General features: G+C 47.2%; 2 protein-coding genes across 6 annotated transcripts in view; one reads left to right on the forward strand and one right to left on the reverse strand.

The window, feature by feature from the left end:
* RAB19 (RAB19, member RAS oncogene family) overlaps positions 1-1,883 on the forward strand; it is a 12,422-nt gene extending 10,539 nt beyond the window's left edge. For all 5 annotated transcript variants that reach the window (XM_006145046.3, XM_006145044.3, XM_006145043.3 and 2 more), the window contains exon 4: positions 786-1,883. In XM_006145046.3, coding sequence (XP_006145108.1) covers positions 786-1,054 — 269 coding nt within the window. In that variant the 3' untranslated portion in view covers positions 1,055-1,883. The remainder of the gene's footprint in view (positions 1-785) is intronic.
* A 9,958-nt stretch (positions 1,884-11,841) lies between these two features.
* MKRN1 (makorin ring finger protein 1) overlaps positions 11,842-14,191 on the reverse strand; it is a 30,219-nt gene continuing 27,869 nt past the window's right edge. The window contains exons 5-8 of the mRNA XM_006145048.3: positions 13,970-14,184; positions 13,096-13,206; positions 12,407-12,545; positions 11,842-12,054 (exon numbers count right to left, since the gene is read on the reverse strand). Coding sequence (XP_006145110.1) covers positions 11,842-12,054; positions 12,407-12,545; positions 13,096-13,206; positions 13,970-14,184 — 678 coding nt within the window. The remainder of the gene's footprint in view (positions 12,055-12,406; positions 12,546-13,095; positions 13,207-13,969; positions 14,185-14,191) is intronic.

A 14,191-nucleotide genomic window follows, 5' to 3' on the forward strand; every position in this document is an offset into this window, starting at 1 on the left:
AGAAAAGGAAAAGAGAAAAAAAAAGCCATTAGGTCCAGAACTTGAACTGTGGTTGGCCATGGGAGTCCAGGACATTAACCATGGCGCCACCTGCCAGCCCCTTAAATAATGATTCTAAAAATAATAGTAATAATGGGACCAGCAGATGGTATGATGGTTAAGCCACTGGACTCCACATGGTCAACTACAGTTTGAGTCCTGGACCTGGTGGTTTGAAAAATCACTCTGGGTGCAAAAATCCTGAGTGGAGAATAGAGGAGAATGGAAGCAGAGTGATCATCCCCCCGGAGGGTGATTTCTCACTTTCTCTTTCTCTGTTTTTCACTGAGGAGCATGTATTTCTCTGGGGAGCACACACACCCTCTGACAAAAACCTAAAAAAAATAATAATAATTAAAAAAAATAATAAGGGCCAGTAGGTGGCATAGTGGTTAAGGCGCTGGACACTCCCATGTGGTCAACCATGGTTTGTGTCTTGGACCTAGTGGCTTGCTTTCTCACTTTCTCTCTCTCTCTCTCTGTGTGTCTCTTTCTGGTCAAATTAAGATAAATGAATGAATAAATAAAGTTAAATACATAATTCTTTAAAAAATAATAATAATTGCTTTCTCTGTACTATTTAGGACATTTTTCCCTAAGTGAAGTCAACTTGTGTTATCTTTTGAAGCTTTACTTACAAATAATAATCACTACAATTGTCTCTCTCATAGAACAGATACATGAACTGAAAATTAAACACACACGATTGCCACCCCAGGAAACGCCTGTTTCTCTTTCCCGTCCAGGAAACAAGTGCGACCTGTGGGAGAAGCGGCACGTCCTGTTCGAGGACGCCTGCACGCTGGCCGAGAAGCACGGCCTCCTCGCTGTGGTGGAGACGTCTGCCAAGGAGTCCAGGAACATCGACGAAGTCTTCGTGCTCATGGCCAAGGAGCTGATCGCCCGCAACAGCCTGCACCTGTATGGAGAGAGCGCCCCGCTTGGGCCGCCCCTGGACTCCACGCCGGTGCTCACGGCCCAGGGGCCACGTGGGAAGGCCCACTGCGCCTGCTGAGTGTGTTGGCCAGGCCAGTCACGGCCACCAAAGAGGCCGTCTCTAAAACCAAAGGTAGCCAGGTAGCCTAGTGTCTCCTGAGTGGCATTTCAGACCCCAATGTAGACTTGTGCTCATCCCTAATCCTCCCAGCCTGAACATGTGGCATCTTGCCTTAGTCACACCGTAGGTCATAGCCGTGACTCCGAGGAACAGGGACGCCACGGTGTCCCTCGATTCCTAGTGAAACCAGGCATGGAGATAGGATGGGATTGCCCTTCCGCCTACCTTTTCTGTCTCCCCAACACTTGGACTGCTCCCTTGAAGAAGGTTGTGCAGGAAGGAAGGAGAGGAACATGAAGATGAAGGAGAGGATTTCTGGAACATCCTGGACAACCTGCTGCAGCTCAGGTGGGGAGGGCGGGAACAAAGACTGTGATGAGAGACCACGCGTTGTCATTGTGTTTCCCACACTCACACCTCCGATCGTGGCCACCCTTCTGGTTGTCGCTCCCAGGAGCAAAGCCTTTGCTGTGAATACCAGAAGTGCCATCTTTCAGATGTCCGGGAGTCATCTGAGGGATTCGTGTTAGCCAAGTTGGGCTGATTCAGTGGCCCTTCTGGGATATGGGAGATGTCTTACAGTTCCTGTCTAAGACATCAGGTCACCTGCTGGGTAAGAAGACATTTCTGGGCCAGGGAGTGGCGTGGTAGTAGTGCAGCTAGACCCATGTGAGAAGATCCTGTGTTCACATCTCAGAACCTCCCTGTGGACACTGGGCACACGTACACCAACCTGTGAGCCGGGATGGCTGGAGCTGGGGGTGGATCATGACAAGGGAACCATGTCGGGGTGCCTGTCTCTGTCTCTCATGGAAGAGGTAGATAAATAAACTTAAAAAAAAAAACACTCATTAAATTTTTAAGAATTTATTATTTTTTAAAAAGAATTATTTTATTTATTTATTTTCACATGAGTTTTACCAGAGAAAGACAGAGAGAGAGAGAGAGAGAGAGGGAGAGTGAGAAAGCAAGCTGCCATGTCCTGGGCTTGGATTGCGGTAGCCCATGTGGGAATTCCAACACCATAACCACCATGCCACCTGCTGCCCCCTACTTTATTATTATTATTTTTTAATTGACCAGAGAGAGACAGAGACAGAGGGAAAGTGAGAAGCCACCAGGTCCGGGACTTGAACTATGGCCAGCGTGTGTGATCCCAGCACTTTAGCCACCACACTGTCTAAATTATTTTATCTTTTATTTAATTTTTATTTATTTGTTTTTGGAGAGGTGTTTGCTATAGGGCACGTGAGCTCGCCAGAAAGACAGAAAGAGACAGAGAGATAGAAAGCAAGAAATCACCCCCCGGGGGGATGGCCACGCCACAATCCCTTCTCCTCCATTCTCCTCTTGGGATCTTGGGCACGCACACACACGCGCCTGGTGTGAGTTTTAAATTTGACCAGAGAGAGACAGAGAGAGAGAGAGAGGGAAAGCAGGAAAGCAAGCTGCCAGGTTCAGGACTCAAACCGTAGTTGGTCATGTGTGTGTGGGGGGGGTCCAGCATCCCAAACATCATGCCACCTGCCGGCTCCATTTATTTACTTATTTTTAAAATTTTTTATAGGGCATGTACATTCACTGGACAGAAGGAGAGGGAGAGAAAGTGAAAAATACCACCTGGGGGGGAGACCATGCCACAATCTCTCCTCCTCCATTCTCCTCTCCAGACTGCTTAGTCGTGCATGCATACACACTTGCACTCATGCCCGACATGTTTTTCAAACCACTGGGGTCAGGACTCAAACTGTGTAGTTAGCCATGTGGGATTCAGCCACCTTAATTACCATTCCACCTGGCTAGTCCTAAAACACATGTTAAAAATTATACTGACTTGGGGCCAGCAGGTGGTGTGGTGGTTAAGGCACTGGTCTCCCACACGGCCGGTCGCCAGTTTAAGTCCTAGACCTGGCAGCCTGCTTTCTCACTCCTCCCACCCCCATCTCTCTGGTAAGTGTGCGTTCCCTATGTCACACTGCAATCATAATAATTAATAAAATAAAATAATAATAATTATTTTAAATGACAAGACTCAAAAGGAGCATAAAAACTTGAGGAAAAGAGAATGCAGACCAACCAAGGGCTGGCTCCACGGTCTAGTGGTTCATGCGTCTGGCTCCGAGGTGACCACCCGCACCGCTCGTCTCAGACCCAGCGGCTTGAGAAACACAAAGGGCATGTGTGAGTGTGTCCCAAACCCCAAAAGGAACAAAAAGAGAAGAGACTGTGGTGTGATCATTCCCAGCTTGGGGGGTGGTGCTGATTTGTCCTCTCTGGTACACATGCACCTTCTCGCAAATATTAATAATAATAATAATAATAAAATACAACCTAATGATTCCCATCAATTTTTCTTTCATTTTTCTGCATATGGATCTCAACCAATACTCTGAAAACGTCATCAGTTTCTAGGATTATGTGCTCTGGGGAGACTATCTGACTTGCAACAGTGCTGCCCAGAGGTTATGATTGTGAGAACAAGGTCACCTGTACCAACCTGCAAGTAGCCGGCCCGGGCTTCTGCTGAAATGACAGTGCTATGACAGGATCCCTCAAACACACTTGAAAGGGACTCATAAAACTTGCAGTGGCTTCTCTGGATTAGACATACAAAGATCCTGTCTACCATAAAAAGGAGGACAGGTTTTTCTGAAGTTTATCAGTCTTACACCTGGCACCTTTAAACTGCCTCAGGCAGGTTTGGTTTTATAGGTAAGGAACTGGGCAGGCTGTATATTCATCAAAATTGGGCATTTTCCCACATTCCCAGAATTGGATAGTTGTAACAAGTGAGTTATACAAGATTAAGTTCCAAAAGAAACACTTTGAAAGAAAAAAACAAATTATAGGCCAAGGCCGCTGGTGGCGTGATGGCTATGGCAGTTGGATCCTACATGGCCAACTGCATGGGTTCAAGTCCTAGACTCGATGCCTTGAAAACCACACTGGGTATATGTGGCGTGCACGCCCAAAATCACAAGAGGAGAAGGGACTGCAACGTGGCCCTGGCGGGTGCTTTCTCATTTTCCCACCCACTCTCTCTCCAGTGAGTGCACATGCCCTATAGTAAAATTAAAGACTTTTAAAAGTGTTATAGGGGGACCAGCAGTTGGCATAATAGCTATGTCACTGGACTCCCATGTAGTTGGCCACTGTTCGAGTCCCAGACCCAGTGGCTTAAACTCACACCAGGCACCTATACATGCATGTCCAAGATCCTGAGAGAATGGAGGAGAAGGGATTGTGGCGTGGCCATCCCCCCTGGGGGGTGATTTCTCATTCTGTCTCCCCGCTCTCTCTGTCTTCTGGTGAGCGCACGTGCCCTATAGCAAAAGCCCCAATAAATAAATAAATAAAATAAAATAAAAGGGTTATAGGTCAGCCGCAATGGTGCAGCAATGAAACAATGATCTGCACTGCTGAAGCCATATGGGAAGGTCCTGGGTTCATATCCCAACTGCTCCTTGTACATAGTGGACATAGCACTTGCCCATGGTCCTGGCTGGCTGAATCCGGGGTGAATTGTGAAAAGAAAACCCTTTGGGGATGCCTGTCTCTGTCTCTCTCACGGAAGAAATATTCTTTTTTAAAAAACTTACAAAATTTGGGGGCTGGCAGGTGGCATGGTGATTAAGGGCGCTGGACTCCCACATGGCCAACCGTGGTTAGAATCCCAGACCTGGTGGCTTGCTTTCTCATTTTCCCTCTCTCTTGCTCTGTCCCTCTCTGGTCAAATTAAAATAAATAAATAAAAGTTAAATAAGATAATTCTTTTAAAAAACTTACACAATTTTTGAAAAATTAAAATTGTAATAAAACATCTCACTATTTTGTCCGATGGTGTCAAATGCATTCTATGTCTGAGAAAACCTTTCACTGACATTTAATTTTTCTGGGCCAGCCTGTGCGGTGGTGGTTAAGGCAGCTGGACCCTACATGGCTGGGTGCGCAGTTCAAGTCCTAGACCCGGTGACCTGAGAAACAAGCCAGGGCTTGTGTGCGTGCCTGCCCAAGGTATGGAGGGGAAACTGGAGAAAAGACTATGGCATGGCCACCCCTCTGAGGGTGCATCCTCATTTTCCCTGTTTCTCTCTCTCCAGGGAACACACACACCTAGCTAGCAAACAAACAAACAAACAAAAATGTGGGCCAGCCAGTGGTGTGGTGAAGGCGGCTGGATTCCACATGGCCAACTGTGCAGTCAACTTCCAGACCCTGCAGCTTAAGAAACACACCGGAGTGTGTGTGTACATACCCAAAATCCCAAAAGGAAGGAAAGAGAGAGACGGGACTGTGGTGGGACCACGCCCCATAGGGGTACCTACCTCTCTCCAGCAGGCACATGCACCTCTGGCAAAATTAAACATACACACGGTCTGGGAAACAGTGGATCTCGTGGACTAGTGGGATCGGTACTCCCACTGCTGCCTGTGTTCAACTCACAGCAACTCCAACGCTGGCAAGGCGCCCACCCGCAAGGACTTAAATAGCTAAGATAAATGGGTACCTTCATGTCATCAAAAATCCTTCTCCAGCTGGCTCCATGGCCTGGTGATCAAGACGGCTGGATCCCAGAGAGACAACCGCACAATTTGAGTCCTAGACACAGCACCTTGAGAAATATGCTGGTCACATGTGTGTGCCCAAAATCCCGAAAAGGGGGAGAGCTGAAGGACTGTGGCGTGACTATGTGGATTCCCACGCAGCTGACCCCGGTTTGAGTGTGCACCAGGTAGCTTGAAAATCATGCTGGAACATGTGTATGCATGCCCAAAAAACACCAAAAAGAGAATAGAGAAGAGACTGAGGCATGGCCATCCCCCTCGGGGGTTGACTTCTCTGGTGTGCACGTTTACCCTATGGCAAAAACCTAGACAGATATCTCTTTAGACCCGATGGTAAGTTATACGGCAGCAGGACTCACACGTAAGTCTTGGATACACACACACACCGTGTTCTTCTACACTCTAGGCCCAGTGATCTGGGCTGCCTAGGGCTGGGAGTCAGTCGTGGGGTAAGGACCCTTTGGTGGTACTTTTCCCTCTTGAGGAATGAGTAGGGCCAGTGCAGTAGTAGAGCTGGAAAGTACTGCCCAAGAGAAGCTGGATTCCTGTGGCAACCACCGCTCAAATCCCCAGCCTGGTCAGTCTGAAACACACGAGGCACATGCGTTAGAGGCTGAGATTCAAGGGGCTGGTGGCTTCAGGGCATGAGCAGATCCTGTGGAGGACACTCCTTTCTCTTTCTCATTCCTACATGTTGTGTACACACTGTATCATGAGTAAAGGAGGAAAAATTAGTTTACCAAAAAAAAAAAACAGGATGGCAGGTGGCATGGTGGTTAAGGGTGCTGGACTCCCACATGGCCGACCCTGGTTTGAGTTCCAGACCTGGCGGCTTGCTTTCTCACTTTCTCTCTCTCTTGCTCTGTTCTCCTCTGGACAAAATAAATAAGTAAAGTAAGTTAAATAAGATAATTCTTTTTTTAAAGCTTTTTAAAAAGTACTTTTTAAAAAGCTTTAAAAAAAGAATTATCTTATTTAACTTACTTTACTTATTTATTTTGTCCAGAGGAGAACAGAGCAAGAGAGAGAGAAAGTGAGAAAGCAAGCCATCAGGTCTGGGACTCAAACCATGGTTAGCTATGTGGGAGTGTCCAGTGCCTTACCCCCCACGCCACCTGCTGGCCCTTAAATAATTCTTTTTAAAAAATAAAAACAAAAACCTTAGGGCTGTCAGCATACACCATGCCTAAGTACAGGGCATCAGCAGCTACATCCCACATGGCCAACCACTATGTGTCAGCCCCAGCAGCTTGAGAAACAGAGCAGGCTGGGGTCAGTAGGTGGCATGGTGGTTAAGGTACTGAACTCCCACATGGTCTGCAGCAGTTCTAATCCCAGACCCACCGGCTCAAAACTGACACCAGGAACGTGTGCACATGTGCCCCAAATCCCAAGAGAATAGAGAAGCGATTGCAGCATGGCCATCTCCGGGAGAGGAGGTACTTCTCACTGTCCCTTCTCACTTTCCCTCTGACACAGTCTTTGGCGAGCGTATACACCTGATAGCAAAAATCTTATAAACAAAGAAAAACACACCAGGCATGTGTGTATGTGCCCCAAATCCTGGCAGGGTAGAAAAACAGAGGATAAAGGATTGTAGTGTAACCAAATTACCCACTGGGGGGTGGCACTATCTCTGGCGAGTGGATGTCCTCTACCACACAAAAAGGTGGCACTATCTCTGGCGAGTGTATGTCCTCTAGCAACCAAAAAGAATACTATAATCTTTCAGCCACCCATTTACAATAGAATCAAATAAAAACTCCTGACATAATTTAAAACTGTACAGCATAGGGCCAGCTTCCTGGTGCAGTAGTAAGGTGCTACTCAAGAAAAAGCTGGATTGGGACCAGCAGTTGGTGTAATGGCTATGTCACTGGACTCCCAGGTAGTCAACCGCGGTTCGAGTCCCAGACCCGGTGGCTTAAACACATGTTGGGCGAGTGTGCCCAAGGCGTGCCCATCCCCCGGGGGGGGTGATTTCTTGCTGTCTCTGTCTCATTCTCTTTCTGGCAAGCGCACGTGCCCTATAGCAAAAACCTCCCCCCTAAAAGGAAAAAAAAAGTAAAGAAAAAAGAAAGAAAAAACTGGATCCCATATTGTTCCTGGTCTGAAGCCCCAGGCCTGCTGGCCTGATGCTCACTGGGCACTTGCATGTGATCCAACAGGCTGGACGACTAGTAAAAGGGACCACACCACGGCCAGACCACGGGAAGGATGCATCTTCTGCTCTTGGCGTTTGTGTGCGTGCATTCTATCATGAAGGAAAGAAAAACGAATAAACCTCTACAGTAAGGTCCTTGCATTACAGTAAGGTCTTCTGAAAAACGTGTATTAGTAGTATATACAATCAAAATAGCGGAGTTCAGGGACCAGCAGTTGGCATGGTGGTTGAGGTTCTAGACTCCCACGTGGCTGACTGCAGTTCAAGTCTCAAACCTGGTGACTTGCTTTCTCACTTTCTCTCTGGTAAGCTTCTGTACCCAGAAGTAAATTTAAAAATTAATGACAAATAAAATTAAATAACCCTTAATCTCTTCTCTAGACTGACTCCTGAGATTTCTGGCATGCTCACATGCATGCCTGGTGTGATTTTTCAAGCCACTGGGTCCACAGAACCAGCCATATAATATGGGATTCAGTCACCTGCTGGCTCTCAGGTAGCTTTCTTTTAAAAAATGCTTTTCCTTCTCTATACCTTGTATCAATTTTAAGCCATAATATTAAGCTTAATTAAGTTTACTCATTAATTTCATTTATTGACCAGTTTGCAATTTTTTTTACTTGATCTCCTTGGCTAGGGATGCCTAAAAATAAAGATTATCGAAAGAATTATTTGTTTGACTTACCTTATAAAACTAGTTCTCTCATTTTAAAAAATTTGCCAGAGGGCACAAGCACTAGTGTGCTTCCTCACACTCGCAAGGGGCACAATCATGCTGATTCGGGGCCCGGGTGCATGTGCAGCACACACAGTATGACTTTTTTGGACAGGTTTTTGCTATAGGGAGCGTGCACTCACCAGAAAGACAGAGACAGAAAGCGAGAAATCACCCCCCAGGGGGGATGGCCACGCCGCAATCCCTTCTCCTCTCAGGATCTTGGGCATGCACGCACGCACACACATGCACTTGGTATGAGTTTAAGCCACCAGGCGCAGGACTTGAACTGTGGTCGACTAGATGGGAATCCAGCGACATAGCCATTACGCCAACTGCTGGTCCTCACGGTGTGATTTTTAAGGTGGTTGTTGTGGAACTTGAACCGCAGTCAGCACACGTGGGTGGGATCCAGCTGCCTTAACCACTGGCTGGCCCACAGGTATGTTCTTTAAACAGAAGATTTCAACACAAGACAAGTGGCTGGCCGTGATAACAAGGGCTCGATATCTTGGTGGCTTTCACTCCAATGGCTTGTTTCGTGCTCACTTGCATGTTCCCTCCTAGGTCAGCAGAGCGTTCTCACGATGACTCCGCTGCTGGGACAGCTCCCTGGTTTCCCAATGCCATAGAGAAGGGGAAAGGAGGGAAATCACACACTGGTTCTCACACGTTCTTGGAAATACTGGCCCTTCTACGAGCCTGGTAACGAACGACACACCCAGAACTCAGAGACTGAGAATTCAACGACCAGTCCTAGCAACTGGCACCCAACAGCCATGCCATGCCTCCTCCCTTCCCAACCTTTGGCAGTATCCAATTTTTCTCATAAATAAGGATCTGTTGTGTCTGCAGGAGTTATAAACTGACAGCACTGCTTATTCTGTGTGAGGGCAGGAAAGGTAGAAATGAGATTTTTGTGCAAGTCAGAAAGTGAGGAAGTTTCACTTGTTTATGTTTATGCCTTTGTTTACAATTATCCATTCTTTGGGAAGGGACTGTGCTCCCAATGCAGCCAGTGACAAGGAGGCAACATGGATTATGATTGGTCAGACACACATAAGCCTTCAATGCCTTTCCCAAGATCCTAAGGAGCTGCTCGGGACACTACCATACCTAAATCACCACCTGGACCTTCCCCATAACCCCCCCACCACCACCACCAGACTCAGATCAGGCCTTGGGAGGGTGGCTTCTCAGGAGCTTCTTTCCACTTTCAAGAAGCCCCAGTCTTTCTCCCTAGTCTTATCTCCAATATGTCCTTCTCTAAGACTGCTCAGTGTCCCTCTGAGGGTCCTCAGCTCAGTCAGAACAGTAACAGAAGGGTGGCCTTCTGCTCCTTCTAAGAGCTGATTCATGGGCTTACAAACCGAGCTCACAGTTGTTTCCATGACTACAAGGAAGCACATTCATGTGTGCATGATTCCTAGACATGGAAACACACTAAAACCAGGAAGCAACATTTTTTCTAAGTGCTACAAAAGCCAAGTGAATGTAATCTCCCAAGAGCATGGCAAAATGGTTCTTTTTTACTCACAAAAAGCCATGAAGCTATACCTTCTTTCCAAGTACAAGTACAGTTCCCTTGAGACTTACACCTGACTGCTATTTGAGGCTCACACTGGCTCAACTACAAAGGATGGGAGAACACTGACCAGGCCTTTGGCTCATCAAGGCAGCCTGGAGTTAGCTTGCAAATTGTACAACTGAGTAAGTTTGGTTATCCCGGCTTTTCCTTTTTTATCTCTAAAATATTTCCTAACAGGTTAGTGTCTCGAAACAAAGTGTCACTTTTTTCAATGACCCTGATACCCACAGAAATTTGTCTAATTAAGGAACTGGTCAAAGACTCAATGATATCTGTGCATTTCAAAACAGAAAGCCAACTTATTTTTTAATTGTTTTATTTGGGAAAAGTGCGTCTTACAAAACGGTAGCTGCAAAATACAGAGAACTCTGCAACAATTCCTTGTTTGTTTGTTTTTCCTTAAAGTCAAAGGATGAGTGGGATCCAAGGACTCAAGCAGTAGATGGACAAACAGGGGCATCTCCAAGTTATTTTCAGGAAACAGCAACAGAACGCAAGGGTGAAATTTCTGGCCAAGGAATTCTCTGAACTTAACTTGAGCTTGGCTTGTGGGCTACCCTCCATCCCTTTTAGTGCGACTCATTATTGCCAAGTAGTACGATAAAGACCCTGGAACGTAATGCCGAACCAATGCTGAACCACATCTGTCTACCTGCGAAGCTCGGAGGGGGTGGGGTGAGGGGAGATGGAGGCAAATGCTCACAAAACCAAACACAAAAATCCTTCAAATAAGGACAAAGATTTTTCAAAAAAGTGCCTGGACTGGAAAGGCTAGGTCACAAAACATTGAATACAACTGCGTATCCAAGACCCAATGTGTTACATATGGGACAGCCAGAGAGCGCCCCGCTCTGCTCTGCGGCTGCGCCCGCTCCTCTAGACAGAGCTGACATTGCTCTAGCATGTCTACCAAAACATGGCGCTTTCCTTCAGATCTATCTGCCACGAGGCTGAGACCACTAAACCACGTTTTTCCCACTAAGGCTAGGAATACGGCATCTATGCAGGAAGAGCTCATCACACACACACATCACAGCTTGTCTGTCGGCCCGTGGGCGTCGACTTCCAACTCTGCATGACTCAGCGAAGCCCCTCTCCTTTCTATGTGTTCTTTCACATTTTCCTACCACGCTAATAAACACAGGAGAAATCTCACATTCTCACCTGGTTTCTGGTTACCCAGTGGTGCTACTTGCGTGCAATGAAACAAGAGACCAAACCACTGAATGAGCACACATGGGGGGGGTGATGTCACAGGTAGGGAAGAGGCCAACATGGGTGTGCAGATGTCACCAGAAACCGAAGATCTGTGTCCTACACCTACATAGAAGGCTGTGTGCCAGCGTCAAGTCCCTTCACCCATCAGCCCTATTCTTGACTACTTTTGACCCGGGGTCCTCAGATGAGCGTGCAGAGTCCAGGAACGCATTCTGATCGAAAACAGATGACGCAACAAACCTACCCTAACTGTCTGACAGTTAAGTCCGTGTTACAAAAAACCTAACTTTTAAGATTTATTTTTGTAACTTTTTCAACAGAGAAAACACACTCCTTGGGGTAAGGTGAGGGTTGTGGAGACAGGCCCTGGGTAACGTTTACAACAGCACCTGGAGTTGGGAAGCCTGCCTAGGAGACAAACGCGGGCACTGCCGCCCCAGCTCAGGGACAGCTGCTGTCTGAGGCTCCGCAGGCCAGTTCACACCCGCAGAGCTGCTATAGATCCAGGTCGTAAAAGTCTTCCAGCTCGTCGTGAAACAAGTCCCACTCATCTTCAGAGTCTGTCAGTTCGTCGTCCCCACCTGCGGCCAAGAGCATAAGCAACATCTCGCCCAGCTCAAAGGTGACCACTTCTTCTTCGTCGTTGTCAAAGGGGTTGCTGTTCTCTCTTTCCTCAATGAGCTCCCAGAAGTGGTTCCTTCGTTGGGCCTGTAAAAAACAAGGCCGTGATAGGGATGGCACTGGCGAGGAGTGTCTTCTATTCTGGTGTTACAAGGCAGCTCGTCCAGCAGCCACGGGCCAGACGAGCCAGCCTTTTCTCATTTAGGGGATCCAGTTTACCTACGCCTCCCTCTGGGCACTCGGTGCCAGGGGTTAGTCTACAGCTTAGGCAAGGTCACTCATCTCCTAGCCCTCCCGTCTCCTCAGGCTTGCCTCCTCCTTTCACACTCTAGTCTCACTCCCAGACCTGAGCGCTGTCCTCACTGTCCCCTACCCCAACAGGTGGTGGACTCAACGGCTACGGTGCTATTTCCCCTCCTTTAAGAAAAGTGAGAGTTACCCGGTATCTGCTTGATGTTCCCACTTTCTGTCTCTGTGGCTCCTCTCTACGGCCATCGGGGTACGCATGCTTGTAAAAACAGTTCCCTCCAAACGGGCAGCTCCCACGGCCTTCATCAAAATACCTGCACGCCTTGTTGCTGGAAAGGAAAATATCGCAACCCTTATTCACAGTGGACGTCAGGTCTGTATTTGACTATCATCCGGGGTTTCTTTCAACAAGCAGGGATAGAACTGGTATGTCCGTTGACAGCCCTCCCCAAGGAGTGCTGACAGAAACACACATGTGTGATAAAGCATGAACACTGAGCAGAACAGATCCTCTGTTCAAGTCTATGCTGTGTAACAGTTCTAGCAGATCCGGGAGAGAGAACATCTATTAGAAAGCCAACACACAAGAATTAATACAACTAACAACACGGAGTCAGAACAAGGCAGAACCCCCTCACGGGGCCTGAGCTACCGGCAGAATAGACTTCGTCCTAACACAGTCCCGAGGCACGCGCCCCAGGGACTGTGTTACAGCGAGATACATACTGGGTGTGACCGGGGGTGACAAAATAAACTGTACTGGGAAGGAAAAGAAAGGGTCGGAAGGAGGTAGGAGTATATAACGCAGCACTGTTCTTTTCAAAGTGAACCCAAGCTCCGTTGGGCTCTGAGCTTGCGAAAAGGCTGCAGTGCTCATACCTCATTGCCTCCTTGTATTTCTGAATGAGTTTCTGCTTCTCTTCTTTCTCCTCCACCCAGTACTCACTTGGAATGACAAAGTTAGATGTGATCCGGCATTCTGGGCAGGACCTGGGAAACAATGAACAGGCTGCAATGCAAATTCCCCTTTACAGGCCCACTCTTCAAGGACACACTCTGGTGTGTCCCCTCCAGACTTTAGAGTTAACCGCGAGGCCCCTGGGCACTTCCTGCAAGGGCACCACACGCTGCCACACATCTGCCACACAGTGGGCTGTTCTTCTGAGGGAACAGACTCTATAAATTCAACTCAAAGGCTAGCCAGTTCATTTTTTTTTTTTAAACTTAAGCTTAAAGAAAAAACAAAAACAAAAACAAAAGAAGACATTTCACACAGACTCCTTTTTCTTTCGTTTAAATAAATTTATTTCTTGTAACTTTGCTCTGTTTAGATTATGCTTTTGTTCAGTTATGAGAACAATCTTTAAAGGATGGTGGATAATTGGCTAGCTTAATGGATGGTATAATAGGAAAGTGGAAAATGTAAATAAAATGTCAGGAAACATACATTCAGAGCTAGGTAAGTTTGTTCAGAGCCTAAACTGGCTAATCCATTAAACACAATCTCCTCGGAAAGAGCACGAAGATTCTACTAACTGGTACATAGGGTTTCCTCATTCAAATCAAAGTAGATAGACCAACTAACCTAGAAGCTAGCTGAAATACAAAGAAGAACTCCCAATTAGAAGAATACCCCAGTTTCAAGATAAAATGCATGCATTTAAATGCGGTCCATCAGGTTGGAAGTTGGCACAAGATACTAAATTCTTCCCCAAAATAGAAAGCACAAACGGAGGTTGGGGAGGAGTCTCACTTTATGATCTTGCTCTCAAATTGCTTAGCACTCCTCCACTTGCGGATACACTTGAGACAGTAGGTGTGGTTGCAGTTGGACAGGATCCCGAAGCGGCGCTCGCTGGGGTTGGCCTTCTCATAGACCACCTCCATGCAGATCCCACACACCATGTCCTTACTGCGCTGCACCGCGAACGACAGCTCCATGTCCTTCTCGTGGGCCTCGATGCAAGACTGCAGA

The sequence above is a fragment of the Tupaia chinensis genome, unplaced genomic scaffold, assembly GCF_000334495.1.
Source record: "Tupaia chinensis unplaced genomic scaffold, TupChi_1.0 Scaffold000140_1, whole genome shotgun sequence".
Taxonomy (NCBI): domain Eukaryota; kingdom Metazoa; phylum Chordata; class Mammalia; order Scandentia; family Tupaiidae; genus Tupaia; species Tupaia belangeri.